The 21,873-nt window shown below is 43.6% G+C and overlaps 1 protein-coding gene across 1 annotated transcript in view; it reads right to left on the bottom strand.

The window, feature by feature from the left end:
• LOC106592652 (Krueppel-like factor 5) overlaps window positions 1-21,657 on the bottom strand; it is a 137,408-nt gene extending 115,751 nt beyond the window's left edge. Inside the window, exons 1-3 of the mRNA XM_045714013.1 lie at window positions 21,050-21,657; window positions 15,493-16,588; window positions 11,354-11,413 (exon numbers count right to left, since the gene is read on the bottom strand). Coding sequence (XP_045569969.1) covers window positions 11,354-11,413; window positions 15,493-16,588; window positions 21,050-21,247 — 1,354 coding nt within the window. The 5' untranslated portion in view covers window positions 21,248-21,657. The remainder of the gene's footprint in view (window positions 1-11,353; window positions 11,414-15,492; window positions 16,589-21,049) is intronic.
• Between the last annotated feature and the right edge of the window lie 216 nt (window positions 21,658-21,873).

Here is a 21,873-nt window from a genome sequence, read left to right as displayed (position 1 = left end):
GACGACAGTAACACTCTCTAGCTAGTGGTTTTGATAACAGACGACGACAGTAACAGTCTCTAGCTAGTGGTTTTGATAACAGACGACGACAGTAAGTCTCTACCTAGTTGTTTCGATAACAGACGACAACAGTAACAGTCTCTACCTAGTGTTTTCGATAACAGACGACCACAGTAAGTCTCTACCTAGTTGTTTTGATAACAGACGACCACAGTAACAGTCTCTAGCTAGTGGTTTTGATAACAGACGACCTCAGTAACAGTCTCTAGCTAGTGGTTTTGATAACAGACGACCACAGTAACAGAAACAGACACTCAAAGTGAAGAACTCAAAAAGGTGCAGGTCACATCCTCTCTCCGTAATGTTCACCAAACATGACAAACCGTCTCTACGAGGTAACGATCTGAGCCACATTAAAACATGTTAATGCAGATTGTTAAACAGTGGATAACAGACTACCCACAGTAACAGTCTCTACCTAGTGGTTTTGATAACAGATGACCACAGTAACAGTCTCTAGCTAGTGGTTTTGATAACAGACGACCACAGTAACAGTCTCTAGCTAGTGGTTTTGATAACAGACGACCACAGTAACAGTCTCGAGCTAGTGGTTTTGATAACAGACGACCACAGTAACAGTCTCTAGCTAGTGGTTTTGATAACAGACGACCACAGTAACAGTCTCTAGCTAGTGGTTTTGATAACAGACGACCACAGTAACAGAAACAAACACTCAAAGTGAAGAACTCAAAAAGGTGCAGGTCACATCCTCTCTCCGTAATGTTCACCAAACATGACAAACCGTCTCTACGAGGTAACGATCTGAGCCACATTAAAACATGTTAATGCAGATTGTTAAACAGTGGATAACAGACTACCCACAGTAACAGTCTCTACCTAGTGGTTTTGATAACAGACGACCACAGTAACAGTCTCTAGCTAGTGGTTTTGATAACAGACGACCACAGTAACAGTCTCTAGCTAGTGGTTTTGATAACAGACGACCACAGTAACAGTCTCTAGCTAGTGGTTTTGATAACAGACGACCACAGTAACAGTCTCTAGCTAGTGGTTTTGATAACAGACGACCACAGTAACAGTCTCGAACTAGTTGTTTTGATAACAGACGACCACAGTAACAGTCTCTAGCTATTGGTTTTGATAACAGACGACGACAGTAACAGACTCTAGCTAGTGGTTTTGATAACAGACGACGACAGAAACAGTCTCTAGCTAGTGGTTTTGATAACAGACGACGACAGTAAGTCTCTACCTAGTTGTTTTGATAACAGACGACGACAGTAACAGTCTCTAGCTAGTGGTTTCGATAACAGACGACCACAGTAACAGTCTCTAGCTAGTGGTTTTGATAACAGACGACCACAGTAACAGTCTCTAGCTAGTGGTTTTGATAACAGACGACCACAGTAACAGTCTCTAGCTAGTGGTTTTGATAACAGACGACGACAGTAAGTCTCTACCTAGTTGTTTCGATAACAGACGACCACAGTAAGTCTCTACCTAGTGTTTTCGATAACAGACGACCACAGTAAGTCTCTACCTAGTTGTTTTGATAACAGACGACCACAGTAACAGTCTCTAGCTAGTGGTTTTGATAACAGACGACCTCAGTAACAGTCTCTAGCTAGTGGTTTTGATAACAGATGACCACAGTAACAGAAACAGACACTCAAAGTGAAGAACTCAAAAAGGTGCAGGTCACATCCTCTCTCCGTAATGTTCACCAAACATGACAAACCGTCTCTACGAGGTAACGATCTGAGCCACATTAAAACATGTTAATGCAGATTGTTAAACAGTGGATAACAGACTACCCACAGTAACAGTCTCTACCTAGTGGTTTTGATAACAGACGACCACAGTAACAGTCTCTAGCTAGTGGTTTTGATAACAGACGACCACAGTAACAGTCTCTAGCTAGTGGTTTTGATAACAGACGACCACAGTAACAGTCTCGAGCTAGTGGTTTTGATAACAGACGACCACAGTAACAGTCTCTAGCTAGTGGTTTTGATAACAGACGACCACAGTAACAGTCTCTAGCTAGTGGTTTTGATAACAGACGACCACAGTAACAGAAACAAACACTCAAAGTGAAGAACTCAAAAAGGTGCAGGTCACATCCTCTCTCCGTAATGTTCACCAAACATGACAAACCGTCTCTACGAGGTAACGATCTGAGCCACATTAAAACATGTTAATGCAGATTGTTAAACAGTGGATAACAGACTACCCACAGTAACAGTCTCTACCTAGTGGTTTTGATAACAGACGACCACAGTAACAGTCTCTAGCTAGTGGTTTTGATAACAGACGACCACAGTAACAGTCTCTAGCTAGTGGTTTTGATAACAGACGACCACAGTAACAGTCTCTAGCTAGTGGTTTTGATAACAGACGACCACAGTAACAGTCTCTAGCTAGTGGTTTTGATAACAGACGACCACAGTAACAGTCTCGAACTAGTTGTTTTGATAACAGACGACCACAGTAACAGTCTCTAGCTATTGGTTTTGATAACAGACGACGACAGTAACAGACTCTAGCTAGTGGTTTTGATAACAGACGACGACAGAAACAGTCTCTAGCTAGTGGTTTTGATAACAGACGACCGACAGTAAGTCTCTACCTAGTTGTTTTGATAACAGACGACGACAGTAACAGTCTCTAGCTAGTGGTTTCGATAACAGACGACCACAGTAACAGTCTCTAGCTAGTGGTTTTGATAACAGACGACCACAGTAACAGTCTCTAGCTAGTGGTTTTGATAACAGACGACCACAGTAACAGTCTCTAGCTAGTGGTTTTGATAACAGACGACGACAGTAAGTCTCTACCTAGTTGTTTCGATAACAGACGACCACAGTAAGTCTCTACCTAGTGTTTTCGATAACAGACGACCACAGTAAGTCTCTACCTAGTTGTTTTGATAACAGACGACCACAGTAACAGTCTCTAGCTAGTGGTTTTGATAACAGACGACCTCAGTAACAGTCTCTAGCTAGTGGTTTTGATAACAGATGACCACAGTAACAGAAACAGACACTCAAAGTGAAGAACTCAAAAAGGTGCAGGTCACATCCTCTCTCCGTAATGTTCACCAAACATGACAAACCGTCTCTACGAGGTAACGATCTGAGCCACATTAAAACATGTTAATGCAGATTGTTAAACAGTGGATAACAGACTACCCACAGTAACAGTCTCTACCTAGTGGTTTTGATAACAGATGACCACAGTAACAGTCTCTAGCTAGTGGTTTTGATAACAGACGACCACAGTAACAGTCTCTAGCTAGTGGTTTTGATAACAGACGACCACAGTAACAGTCTCGAGCTAGTGGTTTTGATAACAGACGACCACAGTAACAGTCTCTAGCTAGTGGTTTTGATAATAGACGACCACAGTAACAGTCTCTAGCTATTGGTTTTGATAACAGACGACCACAGTAACAGTCTCGAACTAGTTGTTTTGATAACAGACGACCACAGTAACAGTCTCTAGCTAGTGGTTTTGATAACAGACGACGACAGTAACAGTCTCTAGCTAGTGGTTTTGATAACAGACGACGACAGTAACAGTCTCTAGCTAGTGGTTTTGATAACAGACGACGACAGTAAGTCTCTACCTAGTTGTTTTGATAACAGACGACGACAGTAACAGTCTCTAGCTAGTGGTTTCGATAACAGACGACCACAGTAACAGTCTCTAGCTAGTGGTTTTGATAACAGACGACCACAGTAACAGTCTCTAGCTAGTGGTTTTGATAACAGACGACCACAGTAACAGTCTCTAGCTAGTGGTTTTGATAACAGACGACCCACAGTAACAGTCTCTAGCTAGTGGGTTTGATAACAGACGACCACAGTAACAGTCTCTAGCTAGTGGTTTTGATAACAGACGACCACAGTAACAGTCTCTAGCTAGTGGTTTTGAAAACAGACGACCACAGTAACAGTCTCTAGCTAGTGGTTTTGATAACAGACGACCCACAGTAACAGTCTCTAGCTAGTGGGTTTGATAACAGACGACCACAGTAACAGTCTCTAGCTAGTGGTTTTGATAACAGACGACCACAGTAACAGTCTCTAGCTAGTGGTTTTGATAACAGACGACGACAGTAAGTCTCTACCTAGTTGTTTTGATAACAGACGACCACAGTAACAGTCTCTAGCTAGTTGTTTTGATAACAGACGACCACAGTAACAGTCTCTAGCTAGTGGTTTTGATAAAAGACGACCACAGTAACAGTCTCTAGCTAGTGGTTTTGATAACAGACGACCACAGTAACAGTCTCTAGCTAGTGGTTTTGATAACAGACGACCACAGTAACAGTCTCTAGCTAGTGGTTTTGATAACAGACGACCACAGTAACAGTCTCTAGCTAGTGGTTTTGATAACAGACGACCCACAGTAACAGTCTCTAGCTAGTGGGTTTGATAACAGACGACCACAGTAACAGTCTCTAGCTAGTGGTTTTGATAACAGACGACCACAGTAACAGTCTCTAGCTAGTGGTTTTGATAACAGACGACCACAGTAAGTCTCTACCTAGTGGTTTCGATAACAGACGACCACAGTAACAGAAACAGACACTCAAAGTGAACAACTCAAAAAGGTGCAGGTCACATCCTCTCTCCGTAATGTTCACCAAACATGACAAACCGTCTCTACGAGGTAACGATCTGAGCCACATTAAAACATGTTAATGCAGATTGTTAAACAGTGGATAACAAACTACCCACAATAACAGTCTCTACCTAGTGGTTTTGATAACAGACGACCACAGTAACAGTCTCTAGCTAGTGGTTTTGATAACAGACGACCACAGTAACAGTCTCTAGCTAGTGGTTTTGATAACAGACGACCCACAGTAACAGTCTCTAGCTAGTGGGTTTGATAACAGACGACCACAGTAACAGTCTCTAGCTAGTGGTTTTGATAACAGACGACCACAGTAACAGTCTCTAGCTAGTGGTTTTGATAACAGACGACGACAGTAAGTCTCTACCTAGTTGTTTTGATAACAGACGACCACAGTAACAGTCTCTAGCTAGTTGTTTTGATAACAGACGACCACAGTAACAGTCTCTAGCTAGTGGTTTTGATAACAGACGACCACAGTAACAGTCTCTAGCTAGTGGTTTTGATAACAGACGACCACAGTAACAGTCTCTAGCTAGTGGTTTTGATAACAGACGACCACAGTAACAGTCTCTAGCTAGTGGTTTTATTAACAGACGACCACAGTAACAGTCTCTAGCTAGTGGTTTTGATAACAGACGACGACAGTAACAGTCTCTAGCTAGTGGTTTTGATAACAGACGACCACAGTAACAGTCTCTAGCTAGTGGTTTTGATAACAGACGACCACAGTAAGTCTCTACCTAGTGGTTTCGATAACAGACGACCACAGTAACAGAAACAGACACTCAAAGTGAACAACTCAAAAAGGTGCAGGTCACATCCTCTCTCCGTAATGTTCACCAAACATGACAAACCGTCTCTACGAGGTAACGATCTGAGCCACATTAAAACATGTTAATGCAGATTGTTAAACAGTGGATAACAAACTACCCACAGTAACAGTCTCTACCTAGTGGTTTTGATAACAGACGACCACAGTAACAGTCTCTAGCTAGTGGTTTTGAAAACAGACGACCACAGTAACAGTCTCTAGCTAGTGGTTTTGATAACAGACGACCACAGTAACAGTCTCTAGCTAGTGGTTTTGATAACAGACGACGACAGTAAGTCTCTACCTAGTTGTTTTGATAACAGACGACCACAGTAACAGTCTCTAGCTAGTGGTTTTGATAACAGACGACCACAGTAACAGTCTCTAGCTAGTGGTTTTGATAACAGACGACGACAGTAACAGTCTCTAGCTAGTGGTTTTGATAACAGACGACGACAGTAAGTCTCTACCTAGTTGTTTCGATAACAGACGACGACAGTAACAGTCTCTAGCTAGTGTTTTTGATAACAGACGACCACAGTAAGTCTCTACCTAGTTGTTTTGATAACAGACGACCACAGTAACAGTCTCTAGCTAGTGGGTTTGATAACAGACGACCACAGTAACAGTCTCTAGCTAGTGGTTTTGATAACAGACGACCACAGTAGCAGTCTCTAGCTAGTGGTTTTGATAACAGATGACCACAGTAACAGTCTCTAGCTAGTGGTTTTGATAACAGACGACCACAGTAACAGTCTCTAGCTAGTGGTTTTGATAACAGACGACCCACAGTAACAGTCTCTAGCTAGTGGTTTTGATAACAGACGACCCACAGTAACAGTCTCTAGCTAGTGGTTTTGATAACAGACGACCACAGTAACAGTCTCTAGCTATTGGTTTTGATAACAGACGACCACAGTAACAGTCTCTAGCTAGTGGTTTTGATAACAGACGACCACAGTAACAGTCTCTAGCTAGTGGTTTTGATAACAGACGACCACAGTAACAGTCTCTAGCTAGTGGTTTTGATATCAGACGACCACAGTAACAGTCTCTAGCTAGTGGTTTTGATAACAGACGACCACAGTAACAGTCTCTAGCTAGTGGTTTTGATAACAGACGACCACAGTAACAGAAACAGACACTCAAAGTGAACAACTCAAAAAGGTGCAGGTCACATCCTCTCTCCGTAATGTTCACCAAACATGACAAACCGTCTCTACGAGGTAACGATCTGAGCCACATTAAAACATGTTAATGCAGATTGTTAAACAGTGGATAACAAACTACCCACAGTAACAGTCTCTACCTAGTGGTTTTGATAACAGACGACCACAGTAACAGTCTCTAGCAAGTGGTTTTGATAACAGACGACCACAGTAACAGTCTCGAGCTAGTGGTTTTGATAACAGACGACCACAGTAAGTCTCTACCTAGTTGTTTTGATAACAGACGACCACAGTAACAGTCTCTAGCTAGTGGTTTTGATAACAGACGACCACAGTAACAGTCTCTAGCTAGTGGTTTTGATAACAGACGACCACAGTAACAGTCTCTAGCTAGTGGTTTTGATAACAGACGACGACAGTAACAGTCTCTAGCTAGTGGTTTTGATAACAGACGACGACAGTAAGTCTCTACCTAGTTGTTTTGATAACAGACGACGACAGTAACAGTCTCTAGCTAGTGGCTTCGATAACAGACGACCACAGTAAGTCTCTACCTAGTTGTTTTGATAACAGACGACCACAGTAACAGTCTCTAGCTAGTGGTTTTGATAACAGACGACCACAGTAACAGTCTCTAGCTAGTGGTTTTGATAACAGACGACCCACAGTAACAGTCTCTAGCTAGTGGTTTTGATAACAGACGACCCACAGTAACAGTCTCTAGCTAGTGGTTTTGATAACAGACGACCACAGTAACAGTCTCTAGCTAGTTGTTTTGATAACAGACGACCACAGTAACAGTCTCTAGCTAGTGGTTTTGATAACAGACGACCACAGTAACAGTCTCTAGCTAGTGGTTGTGATAACAGACGACCACAGTAACAGTCTCTAGCTAGTGGTTTTGATAACAGACGACCACAGTAACAGTCTCTAGCTAGTGGTTTTGATAACAGACGACCACAGTAAGTCTCTACCTAGTTGTTTTGATAACAGACGACCACAGTAACAGTCTCTAGCTAGTGGTTTTGATAACAGACGACCACAGTAACAGTCTCTAGCTAGTGGTTTTGATAACAGACGACCACAGTAACAGAAACAGACACTCAAAGTGAAAAACTCAAAAAGGTGCAGGTCACATCCTCTCTCCGTAATGTTCACCAAACATGACAAACCGTCTCTACGAGGTAACGATCTGAGCCACATTAAAACATAATGCAGATTGTTAAACAGTGGATCAGTGGATCGAGCAGGTTCTCACTAACGCTTCTGTTGTCTTCATTTCCCCCAAGGCACCAAAGCCTTTTTTACAAGACGGGTGACACACACACACACACACACACACACACACACACCTCACCACAGGTACAACAGCAGACAGAAATGATGGACTTGATACGCTCCCTGGAAAGATAGAAACCAAACCAAACCCTTAGTGAACCATAACAAAAACATGAAGACATAATGACTCTGCCAAAACAACATACCACACGAAACACGTGCAAAACAAGTGTGTGTGTGTGTGTACACACGCACGCCCAAAAGGTATACTGACGCCTACTGGTCGAACAGAAGAGTGGAGGCTGTTATAGCAGCAAAGGGGGGGGACCAACTCCATATTAATGACTTCCCTGAAGAGTGGAGGCTGTTATAGCAGCAAAGGTGGGGACCAACTCCATATTAAAGCCTTCCCTGAAGAGTGGAGGCTGTTATAGCAGCAAAGGTGGGGACCAACTCCATATTAAAGCCTTCCCTGAAGAGTGGAGGCTGTTATAGCAGCAAAGGGGGGGACCAACTCCATATTAATGCCTTCCCTGAAGAGTGGAGGCTGTTATAGCAGCAAAGGGGGGGGGGACCAACTCCTTATGAATGACTTCCCTGAAGCGTGGAGGCTGTTATAGCAGCAAAGGGGGGGACCATCTCCATATTAATGACTTCCCTGAAGAGTGGAGGCTGTTATAGCAGCAAAGGGGGGGACCAGCTCCATATTAATGACTTCCCTGAAGAGTGGAGGCTGTTATAGCAGCAAAGGGGGGACCAACTCCATATTAATGACTTCCCTGAAGAGTGGAGGCTGTTATAGCAGCAAAGGGGGGTCCAACTCCATATTAATGTCTTCCCTGAATAGTTGAGGCTGTTATAGCAGCAAAGGGGGGACCAACTCCATATTAATGACTTCCCTGGAGAGTGGAGGCTGTTATAGCAGCAAAGGGGGGACCAACTCCATGTTAATTACTTCTCTGAAGAGTGGAGGCTGTTATAACAGTTTACCTACACTAAGTTGACCGTGCCTTTAAACAGCTTGGAAAATTCCAGAAAATGTCATGGCTTTAGAAGCTTCTGATTGACTCAAATGATGTCAATTAGCCTATTGGAGGTGTACCTGTGGATGTATTTCAAGGCCTACCTTCAAACTCTGTGCCTCTTTGCTTGACATCATGGGAAAATCTAAAGAAATCAGCCAAGACCTCATAAAAAAATGTGTAGACCTCCACAAGTCTGGTTCATCCTTGGGAGCGATTTCCGAAAAGTGCAAATCAATCCCAGAACAACAGCAAAGGACCTTGTGAAGATGCTGGAGGAAACAGGTACAAAAGTATCTATATCCACAGTAAAACGAGTCCTATATCAACATAACCTTAAAGGCCGCTCAGCAAGGAAGAAGCCACTGCTCCAAAACCGCCATAAAAAAGCCAGACTATGGTTTGCAACTGCACATGGGGACAAAGATCATACTTTTTGGAGAAATGTCCACTGGTCTGATGAAACAAAAATAGAACTGTTTGGCCATAATGACCATCGTTATGTTTGGAGGAAAAAGGGGGAGGCTTGCAAGCCGAAGAAAACCATCCCAACCGTGAAGCACGGGGGTGGCAGCATCATGTTGTGGGGGTGCTTTGCTGCAGGAGGGACTGGTGCACTTCACAAAATAGGTGGCATCATGAGGATGGAAAATTATGTGGATATATTAAAGCAACATCAAATCAAATGTATTTATAAAGCCCTTCTTACATCAGCTGATATCTCAAAGTGCTGTACAGAAACCCAGCCTAAAACCCCAAACCTTCAAGCAATGCAGGTGTAGAAGCATGGTGGCGTAGAAAAAACTCCCTAGAAAGGCCAGAACCTAGGAAGAAACCTAGAGAGGAACCAGGCTATGAGGGGTGGCCAGTCCTCTTCTGGCTGTGCCGGGTGGAGATTATAACAGAACATGGCCAAGATGTTCAAATGTTCATAAATGACCAGCAGGGTCAAATAATAATAATCACAGTGGTTGTCGAGGGTGCAACAGGTCAGCACCTCAAGACATCAGTCAGGAAGTTAAAGCCTGGTCACAAATGGGTCTTCCAAATGGACAATGACCCCAAGCATACTTCCAAAGTTGTGGCAAAATGGCTTAAGGACAACAAAGTCAAGGTATTGGAGTGGCCATCACAAAGCCCTGACCTCAAACCTATAGAACATTTGTGGGCAGAACTAAAAAAAGAGTGTGCGAGAAAGGAGGCCTACAAACCTGACTCAGTTACACCAGCTCTGTCACGAGGAATGGGCCAAAATTCACCCAACTTATTGTGGGAAGCTTGTGGAAGGCTACCCGAATCGTTTGACCCAAGTTAAACAATTTAAAGGCAATGCTCCCAAATACTAATTGAGTGTATGTAAACTTCTGACCCACTGTGAATGTGATGAAAGAAATAAAAGCTGAAATAAATCATTCTCTATGCTATTATTCTGACATTTCACATTCTATATATATATATATATATATATATATATATATACACACACTGCTCAAAAAAAATAAAGGGAACACTTAAACAACACAATGTAACTCCAATATATATATATATATATATATATATATATATATATACACATACATATCTACATACATATATACATACATATGTGTGTGTGTGTGTGTGTGTGTGTGAGAGAGAGAGAGAGTGCGGTTGTTTGTGAGCACCCTTGTCAAACAGTCCGTGTCATAAAACCTCTAGCCGTTCCCAACAGGAAGCACACAGATAGGTCATCTCCTACAGAGAGCCGTTTAATAACCATTACAATCTACTGGATAATAGGAGGATGTGTTTCCCAGATCAGAGAACTAGACCAGGAATATAGAGATATTACCAGGGGAATATGTTTCAGACTGCCTGGAAGGACCACACCTAAACCACAGCTCCTTGTTTACATGGCTTATCTCATATTACACTCTCTGTGTGTGAGAGAGAGAGAGAGAGAGAGAGAGAGAGAGAGAGAGAGAGAGAGAGAGAGAGACCATGCCTCCGGATTATCTGGCCTGATGACTCCTTGCTGTCCCCCAGTCCACCTGGTCATGCTGCGGCTCCAGTTTCAACTGTTCTGCCTACGGCTATGGAACCCTGACCTGTTGTTTTCATCTCTACCTCTCTACCTCTCTACCTCTCTACCTCTCTACCTCTCTACCTCTGAATGATCGGCTATGAAAAGCCAACTGACATTTACACCTGAGGTGCTGACCTGTTGCACCCTCGACAACCACTGTGATTATTATTATCATCTATGAACATATTGGGGCAGGCGGAGCGGGGATAACTTCCCCAAGCAGCATGCAAGGAATGAATGCATAACGCATGCCAAGACTACGCCCCTGCCTAGCAACACGACGAGGAACGACCAAAAATTTTAAAAAAAGAGGTTAATTAAAAGAGAGAGAAGATCTTACCAGTGTGGGTCCTCAGGTGGGCTTTCAGATGGGAAGACTTGGTGTACACTTTCTTACATCCTGGGAAACGATACACAGAGAAGAAGAAAACGATATTATCAGGATTATAAAATAGGCACAAGTTCAGGAATATGTACAAAATACATCAAATGTTCTGTTCCACCACTGCGAGCCCTCTGTTCCACAATACTATCTGTCTATGGATTCCGCTGTTCTACAATACTATCTACAGTATGTGTTCTACAATACTATCTACAGTATGTGTTCTACAATACTATCTACAGTATATGTTCTATGTTCTATGGAATGATGTTCTACTATACTATATATCTGTGGATTCTGCTGTTCTACTATACTATATATCTGTGGATTCCGCTGTTCTACTATACTATATATCTGTGGATTCCGCTGTTCTACTATACTATATATATCTGTGGATTCCGCTGTTCTACTATACTATATATCTGAGGATTCCGCTGTTCTACTATACTATATATCTGTGGATTCCGCTGTTCTACCATACTATATATCTGTGGATTCCGCTGTTCTACCATACTATATATCTGTGGATTCCGCTGTTCTACCATACTATATATCTGTGGATTCCGCTGTTCTACTATACTATATATCTGTGGAGTCTGCTGTTCTACTATACTATATATCTGTGGATTCTGCTGTTCTACTATACTATATATCTGTGGATTCTGCTGTTCTACAATACTGTGTATTCTGTAAGTATTCAGACACCTTGAATTCTTCCACATTGTTACGTTACAGCCTCATTCAAAAATATATATTTTTTTTAAATCCTCAATGTACACACACTACCCCATAATGACAAAGCAAAAACAGGTTTCGAAATGTTTGCTAATTTATACAAATAAAAAATACTACATTAACATAAGTATTCAGACCCTTTACTCAGTACTTTGATGAAGCACCTTTGGCAGCGATTACAGCCTCAAGTATTCTTGGGTATGACGCTACAAGTTTGGCACACCTGTATTGGGGGAGTTTCTCCCATTTTTCTCTGCAGATCCTCTCAAGCTCTGTCAGGTTGGATGGGGAACGTCGCTGCACAGCTATTTTCAGGTCTCTCCAGAGATATTCGATCGGGTTCAAGTCCAGGCTCTGGCTGGGCCACTCAAGGACATTCAGAGACTTGTCCTGAAGCCACTCCTGCATTCTCTTGGCTGTCTGCTTAGAGTCGTTGTCCTTTTGGAAAGTGAAGCTTAGCCCCAGTCTGAGGGCTCCCAGTCCCTGCCGCTGAAAAACATCCCCACAACATGATGCTGCCACCACCATGCTTCACCGTAAGGATGGTGCCAGGTTTCCTCCAGGCGTGACGCTTGACATTTAGGCCAAAGAGTTCAATCTTGGTTTCATCAGACCAGAGAATCTTGTTTCTCATGGTCTGAGAGTCTTTATGTGCCTTTTGACAAACTCCAAGCGGGCTGTCATGTGTCTTTAACTGAGGAGGGGCTTCCGTCTGGCCACTCTAGCATAAAAGACTAGATTGGCAGAGTGCTGCAGAGATGGTTGTCCTTCTGGAAGGTTTCTCCATCTCCAGAGGAACTCTGGAGCTCTGTCAGAGTGACCACTGGGTTCTTGGTCACCTCCCTGACCAAGGCCCTTCTTCCCCTGATTGCTCAGTTTGGCCAGGCGGCCAGCTCTAGGAAGAGTCTTGCTGGTTCCAAACTTCTTCCATTTCAGAATGATGGAGGCCACTGTGTTCTTGGGGACCTTCAATTCTGCAGACATTTTTTGGTACCCTTCCCCAGATCTGTGCCTCGACACAATCCTGTCTCGGAGCTCTACGGACAATTCCTTCGATCTCATGGCTTGGTTTTTGCTCTGACATGAACTGTCAACTGTGGGACCTTATATAGACAGGTGTGTGCCTTTCCAAATCGTGTCCAATCAATTTAATTTACCACAGGTGGACTCTAATCAAGTTGTAGAAACATCTCAAGGATGATCAATGGAAACAGGATGCACCTGAGCTCAATTTAGAGTCTCATAGCAAAGGGTCTGAATACTTATGAAAATAAGTTAACTGTTTTTAAATGAGCAGACATTTCTAAGAACCTGTGTTCTCTTTGTCATTATAGGGTAAAGAGTAGATTGATGAGGAAATGTTTTTTATTTTTAACAAATTAGCAAAAATGTCTAAACCTGTTTTGGCTTTGTCATTATGGGGTATTGTGATGTCATTATGTGGTATTGTGATCTCAGTATGGTGATATCAGTATGGGGTATGGTGATGTCATTATGGGGCATTGTGATGTCATTATGGGGCATTGTGATGTCATTATGGGGCATTGTGATGTCATTATGGGGTATTGTGATGTCATTATGGGGTATTGTGTGTAGATTGATGAGGGTGATATTTAATACATTTAGAATGAGACTGTTCTGCTACACCGTCTCCCTGTTCTGCAACACCGTCTCCCTGTTCTGCAACACCGTCTCCCTGAGTCCTGATACCATTTACCAAAACGCCAGTCGAGACATGCCGAGGAGTTTAGTAAGCGTCCAATCCCAGAGCCAGAGGCTATCTGACATCATCTAACATTAGTGAGAGGGCACGAGAGCCGCTGACAAGTAGTATATTAGTATTATATTAACCGTAGAGGAGTCCGTGTGTGTGTGTGTGTGTGTGTGTGTGTGTGTGTGTGTGTGTGTGTGTGTGTGTTTCAGCGACTGACTGGTGTGTTTTTCTATCTGTGATACACTGTCAGTTTGATGCAACCAATAACAATCCATCTTGGAAGTCCATTTTCTGTGTTTCTCTTGACAGATCTCTAGAGGCTTGTTCGCATCCAAAACGACACCCTATTCCCTATATAGTGCACTACTTTTGACCAGGGTTCTGGTCCCAACGAGGGCACGATGAAGGGAATAGGGTGCCATTTGGGACACACCTTAGAGCTGGCTAAAAGCCTGCTGTCGATTACTGAATTATTCAACGTCACATCATTCAGAGGCAACACACACACAGAGAATAGTAATGTTTACTAAAATTCACTGAGTCAGATCCACCACCCATAACACAGGACACGGAGCTAATCAGAACACCACCCATAACACAGGACACTAGGGTAATCAGACCACCACCCATAACACAGGACACTGAGCTAATCAGACCACCACCCATAACACAGGACACTGAGCTAATCAGACCACCACCCATAACACAGGACACTGAGCTAATCGGACCACCACCCAAAACACAGGACACTACAGACACTGAGCTAATCAGACCACCACCCATAACACAGGACACTACAGACACTGAGCTAATCAGACCACCACCCATAACACAGGACACTACAGACACTGAGCTAATCAGACCACCACCCATAACACAGGACACTATAGACACTGAATTAGTCAGACCACCACCCATAACACAGGACACTATAGACACTGAGCTAGTCAGAACACCACCCATAACACAGAACACTGAGCTAATCAGACCACCACCCATAACACAGGACACTGTAGACACTGAGCTAATCAGACCACCACCCATAACACAGGACATTATAGACCTACAGACACTGAGCTAATCAGACCACCACCCATAACACAAGACACTGAGCTAGTCAGACCACCACCCATAACACAGGACACTGAGCTAATCAGACCACTGAGCTAATCAGACCACCACCCATAACACAGGACACTGAGCTAGTCAGACCACCACCCATAGCACACGACACTACAGACACTGAACTAATCAGACCACCACCCATAACACAGGACATTATAGACACTAAGCTAGTCAGACCACCACCCATAACACAGGACACTGTAGACCTACAGACACTGAGCTAGTCAGACCACCACCCATAACACAGGACACTATAGACCTACAGACACTGAGCTAATCAGACCACCACCCATAACACAGGACACTACAGACGCTGAGCTAATCAGACCACCAACCATAACACAGGACACTATAGACCTACAGACACTGAGCTAATTGATGGTAAACAACGTATTGCATGTGAGCTAGGAACAAGTCTTCATGACTACACTGAAATAGACTACCAACACACATTAGAAAGTAAACCTAAAGTAAAGCTCTGCAGCTGAGAGAGGGAGGGAGGGAGGGAGGGAGAAGTCCTGACCTGGGAAGTCACAGTGATGTATCCTTCTCTTCTCTAGGTCTGGGTTGGTCCTGCGATTGTAACGGACTTGGACGGACTGGTTCAGGCTTGGAGCTGGGCCGGAGCCTGGGGCTTGAGTTAGACTCGAGGCTGGGGGCCGAGCCACACCGGTGGGGGAAAGACAGGGGGAGACGCTGACTCCCAGCTTGGAGGCGATAGTGGCGGCATAGGAAGGGGGAGGGGAGAGGTTCTGAAGGAGGTCCTTCTGACGATCTGGGGAGCTGGGCTCTGAGCTGGGAGGAGATGGGGGCAGGTAGGAGGCCTTGGCCTGATGATGCTGGGGCTGCTGGAGGAAGTGAGGGTGAGGGTAGGCCCCCCCCACGCTGTGCAGCCCACCACAGTAGCTTGACTTGGCAGTCTGTAGTTGTTGGTGTTGCTGCTGCTGGGCCTGGGCGGCTAAGTGTAGGTCGTGGAAGGTGTGCATGACGGGCGAGTGACCGGAAACCCCGTGATGCTGCACCGCCCGGTGATGAGCATTGTTGCCGTGGTGATGCATGGGCGCGAGAGGGGCGGAGTCCAGCTCTGCAGAGAGCAGCTGGAACAGAGAGTCGTCGTGTGGCAGATCGAACGACCCCAGCTCCTCCTTCACGTAAACAGAACCGCCCGTTGCCACGGCGTCAGAGGTCGGGTCACCGTCACCCGACGGGCTGAACACGCTAGTGAACTCTGGTAACGAAGAAGAAGAAGACACCGACGTTACCATGGAAAGGCTGATGCTGTTACCGTGGACGCTGCTGCTGGGGCAGTGAGGATGAGGATGGGCGAAGGGAGAGGAGGAAGAAGGTGGTTCTGTTTTGACCTGCTGGCCCATGCCTCCACCGTTACCCCCAGGCCCCGAGCGTGCCGGCCGACACAAGCCCATCCTCAGGTAGGCCAGGTCGGGTAGGAAGACGTTCATGTTGATGCTGTAAGGAGATCCACCCTGGTCGTCCCCAAAGAAATTATCCATCACAGAGGCACTGTCCCGCCGAGACTTGTTCTGCTCTGGAGGGTCAAGATGGGGCGTCAGGAGGTGCGTCTGGGGGGAGAGGTACTTATCCAGCTCACTCTTCCCTGTCTGAGGAGAGAGAGACAAAAACAGACAGACTTACTTAAAAAGGTTGGCTCATTATTCATTCTGAACCAAATCTCTATTTCGAATGTAAATGGAAAAATAATCAAGATGTTTTGCAATTTCACTTTGGTTTAATTAACTTAATAGTGAAACAATCTTTTAATTGATTTTGGTTTAATTAACTTAATAGTGAAACAATATTTTTATTGATTTTGGTTTTAATTAACTTAATAGTGAAACAATATTTGAATTGATTTGGTTTTAATTAACTTAATAGTGAAACAATATTTTAATTGATTTGGTTTTAATTAACTTGATAGTGAAACAATATTTTAATTGATCATCTTTGATCATCAAGTGATACAAATCAATATCATCAACATGCTGCATTATGGATAGGAAGAATACGTTCAGGTATCTACATTAACTTCAATCATTTACAGACGTGTTCAAATGTGTTGGTACCCTTACAGCTCATTGAAATAATGCTTAATTCCTCCTGAAAAGTGGTGAAATTAAAAGCTATTTTAAATCATGTATACTTGCATGTCTTTGGTGTGTCAGAATAAAGCAAAGAAGCTGTGAAAAGAGATGAATTATTTCTTCTTCTATAAAGATATTCTATAATGGCTTGGACACATTTGTTGGTTCCCCTTACAAAATCTGATAAATAATTGGATTATAGTAGAATATTTCAAACTAATTAGTTTATTTAATTAGTAACACACACACACACACACACACACACACACACACACACACACACACACACGTCTCCAATCTTGTAATCAGTCATTCAGCCTATTTAAAATGGAGAAAAGTATTCACTGTGCTGTTTGGTATCATTGTGTGGACCACACTGAACATGGACCAGAGAAAGAAAAAGGAGACATTTGTCTGAGGAGATCAGTTAGAAAATAATAGACGAGCATGATAAAGGTAAAGGCTACAAAACCATCTCTAAGCAGCTTGATGTTCCTGTGACAACAGTTGCAAATATTATTGAAGAAGAAGAAGTTTAAGATCCATGGAACTGTAGCCAACTTCCCAGGGCGCGGCCGCAAGAGAGGGGGGAGAAAAAAATTACAAATAAAAATCGACCTCAGATTGAACAGAAAGATAGTGTGAATTGTAGAAGAAGAACAAAGGATAACTGAAAAAGAGATACAAGCTGAACTCCAAGGTGTTTCGCGCTTTTTTTGAGCGAGTGTCAGTTCCATAGAAGAAGATGCAGGAGGACTCCACTTTTGAAAGAAAAACTTCTTTTTTTTTTTAAATGGCAGACTGGAATTTGCTAAAGTGCATATCGACAAGCCACAATGCTTCTGGGAGAATGTCCTTTGTACTGATGAATCAAAACTGGAGCCTTTTTTTGGCAAGTCACATGAGCTCTATGTTCACAGATGAAGAAATAAAGTTTTCAAAGTAAAGAACATCACTCCCACAGTGAAACATGGAGGAGGCTCGGGTTATGTTCTGGGGCCACTGTGCTGCGCCTGGCACAGGGTGCCTTGAATCTGTGCAGGGGCACAATGAAATCTCAAGACTATCAAAGGCATTCTGGATGCGAAACGTACTGCCCAGTGTGAGAAATCTCTTCCTCCAACAGGATAATAACCCAAAACACACAGCTAAACAAACCCATAGAATAAATAAGAACAAAACCATTGGATTATTCTGAAGTGGCCTTCTAATGAGTCCTGATCTGAATCCTATCGAACATCTATGGAAAGAGTTGAATCTTACAGTCTGGAGAAGGTACCCATCAAACCTGAGACAGCTGGGGCAGTTTGCTCGGGAAGAGTGGGCCAAACTACCTGTTAACAGGTGCAGAAGGCACCCATCAAACCTGAGACAGCTGGGGCAGTTTGCTCAGGAAGAGTGGGCCAAACTACCTGTTAACAGGTGCAGAAGGTACCCTGAGACAGCTGGGGCAGTTTGCTCAGGAAGAGTGGGCCAAAACTACCTGTTAACAGGTGCAGAAGGTACCCATCAAACCTGAGACAGCTGGAGCAGTTTGCTCAGGAAGAGTGGGCCAAACTACCTGTTAACAGGTGCAGAAGGTACCCATCAAACCTGAGACAGCTGGGGCAGTTTGCTCAGGAAGAGTGGGCCAAACTACCTGTTAACAGGTGCAGAAGGTACCCATCAAACCTGAGACAGCTGGGGCAGTTTGCTCAGGAAGAGTGGGCCAAACTACCTGTTAACAGGTGCAGAAGGTACCCATCAAACCTGAGACAGCTGGGGTAGTTTGCTCAGGAAGAGTGGGCCAAAACTACCTGTTAACAGGTGCAGACGTCTCATTGAGAGCTACAGAAAACATTTGATTGCAGTGATTGTCTCTGAAGGTTGTGCAACAAAATATTAGGTTAAGGGTCCCATCATTTGTGTCCATGTCATTTTGTTTTATTATTTACAATATTATGTTGAATAAAAAAAAATCAAAAGCTGATTTCTATTAAATATGGAATAAACAAATGATGGATGGCAATTAACTTGAAACTGACAAAAGTATTTCAGAGAAAATTCTAAATTTTTAGTTTTTTGTGGAGCGGTACCAACAAATTTCGTCACGTCTAATTCAAATGTATCAATAATTTCAAACCTCATACAGATGTAGAATCTTAATTTGACCTATATTGTCACAGTGAAATAATCCTGCAGCAATAGGATCTGAACATCAAGTAATGTTACTTGATCGGTCGATAGGTTATTAGCTGGCCCGAAAGTAGACTACATGAAAACTGCAATACTGTTTTTGTGTGTCGGTATATTGTAATTACTTCGTCACCATGGCCTATTTATTGCCTTACCTCCCTTATCTTACCTCATTTGCACTCGCTGTATTTAGATTTGTCTTTTTTCTACTGTATTATTGACTGCATGTTTGTTTATTCCATGTGTAACTCTGTGTTGTTGTATGTGTCGCACTGCTTTGCTTTATCTTGACCAGGTCGCAGTTGTAAATGAGAACTTGTTCTCAACTAGCCTACCTGGTTAAATAAAGGACTTGTTCTCAACTAGCCTACCTGGTTAAATAAAGAACTTCTTCTCAACTAGCCTACCTGGTTAAATAAAGGTTAAATAAAAAAATAAAAATGGGTTTTTCATGCAGGGAAATTCTCCGCAAGAAAAGAGTGATCAAATTAAGATACTACATCTGTATAATCCATTTAAGAGTTCAGAACCAGTGTTTGAATGTGTCACGCTGAAACTATGTGGTGGCCAGTGGGATGAGGAGTCCGGTAGTAATGTTTGATAGGACAGACAGAGAGACAGAGTCACCAGTCAAACATTTATCAAGTAGCCTTCAGTGAGCTGTTGCCACATTCCCCCCTCAGCTGTAAACTGTACTCACACCAACCAGACCAGAGGGCTTTAAACAGGCACTATCTGCTTCCTAAAACGGCACCCATAGATAGGTTGGCTGTGATTAAAAGTAGTGCACTACATAGGGAATAGGGTGCCATTTGGGACAGCAGCCTACTGACAGGTGGTCATGATGAAGGAATGAATCTGACTCTCCATTCCCTCAGCTCAGTGGGGGGAAAACACACACACCATAATAAACTCTTATTAAGGCTCCACATAAATAACTCATTAAAAGAACATCCAACTAATGAAGGAAATGGAAGGAAAACACCCCCTTGTCTCTACAAAGTAACTGCTCTGTCCTGTTCTTTACGCAATAACTTGCTGGCTGAAGGAAAGCTTTTCTATTTCTGTCGTTTAGATCGTCCAGCTGTTAACTGGTCATGTATATATCTGTCACAAGTGTTTTCCGATTAAGGCGGTCGGGCTGTCTGTCGACATTGCTGGGAAGTTTCTACCTACTATATCGGGTTGGGTCCGGATCCCGCACCGCGCTTTAGAGAGTAGATGGAATAGGACGGAGTCAGTTGTTGATGGGAATGGGAGCCAAGAAACCAATTGTGAGCAACTGGCATAGCTGCCTGTCCTACCAGCTCCAATGAACTATGCGCTAAATGCGTTTTGCTATTAAAAAAAATGTATTTAACTAGTCAGTTATGAACAAATTCTTATTTACAATGACAGCCTAGGAACAGTGGGTTAACTGCCTTGTTCAGGGGGCAGAACGACATATTTTTAACTTGTCAGTTCGGGGATTTGATCAAGCAACCTTTCAGTTACTAGTCCAACGCTCTAACCACTAGGCTACCTGCCGTCCCTACGATCTTGTTCCCTATCATGTAATCCTCCTGCTGTGTCCCGACCCATAGGCCTACACATTGAATGATAAAAATACTTACGACCAAAACAAACAAAAAAAAATCTGGAGACATTATTATTCCGCACAATTAAAGCGTCAATCTCCTGTCCATGTATTATTATAGTATGAATTCCCTATGACAGCGAAACAGACAGACTGGTGCTTTGCAACATGCTACCAACCTCGCCCATTCTGAGCTAAACAACAGCCAACACTGACTGACACTACATTACCTGCTGCGTGTATTCACTCTGTCCACTCCTTTCCGTCACTACGTTCTTGGGATCGAAACCGAACAGAGCCGACTCCTCGGCCGGGAAGCCTTCCGAAAGCATGGGCTTCTGCAGGGTGTAGAACATCTCGTCCTGCCCGGTCCCGGACCCGGTCCCGGTCCCAGCGCTCATCGGGATCAGCGTCGCGGCCATATACATTTACTCCCCCTCCCACACCAGAATAACAAGGTGCAAACGGCCGCAATAATAATCATATAACAATAACGGCAGAGGCGACAGATGAAACGGGACGGTGCATGAGAGAACAGACTGTAGCGATGTAAATTCAAGGCTGTGATCTGTCTGTCTGTGTGTGGTCTAGTCAGCTATCCCGTCTGACTGGGTTATCCACTTGTCTCGGTTCGGTAGGACTGGAGTCTGTTGGTAATAGTTCAGAGCTTGTGCTCTTTTCTATCCATGTCAAGTCATGCGATGAGAGGAGGAAGCAAGGCGGGCGTGGGGCAGGTTCAGTCGGTTTAGTGTTTCCAAAAAGAGAGAGGCAGGGCGTGGCCAACAAAATAAAGACAGAACAGAACGGCTCATACACCGTCAAAAGGCTTCTGTAGAACAACAGTAAAACAGCTCCCCAGGCACCGAGACCCCCCTTTCACAGAGGGCTTCTCTCCCTAAAGCCCTGTTCACTGAATATCTAGCTAGGTTAAACATATACCAAGGACAGCACAGTATTATCCTCATACTCACCATGTTTCATGTTCCCAAGCTTTGACCTGCATCATTTCACAGGGGTTTCCCCCTTCCCCCAGGGCTTCAAGAACATTTTCTAT

The sequence above is a fragment of the Salmo salar genome, unplaced genomic scaffold (genome assembly GCF_905237065.1).
Source record: "Salmo salar unplaced genomic scaffold, Ssal_v3.1, whole genome shotgun sequence".
Classification (NCBI taxonomy): Eukaryota; Metazoa; Chordata; class Actinopteri; order Salmoniformes; family Salmonidae; genus Salmo; species Salmo salar.
The sequence above is the reverse complement of the archived record's forward strand: the minus strand, read 5'-3'. Positions and strand labels throughout refer to the sequence as shown.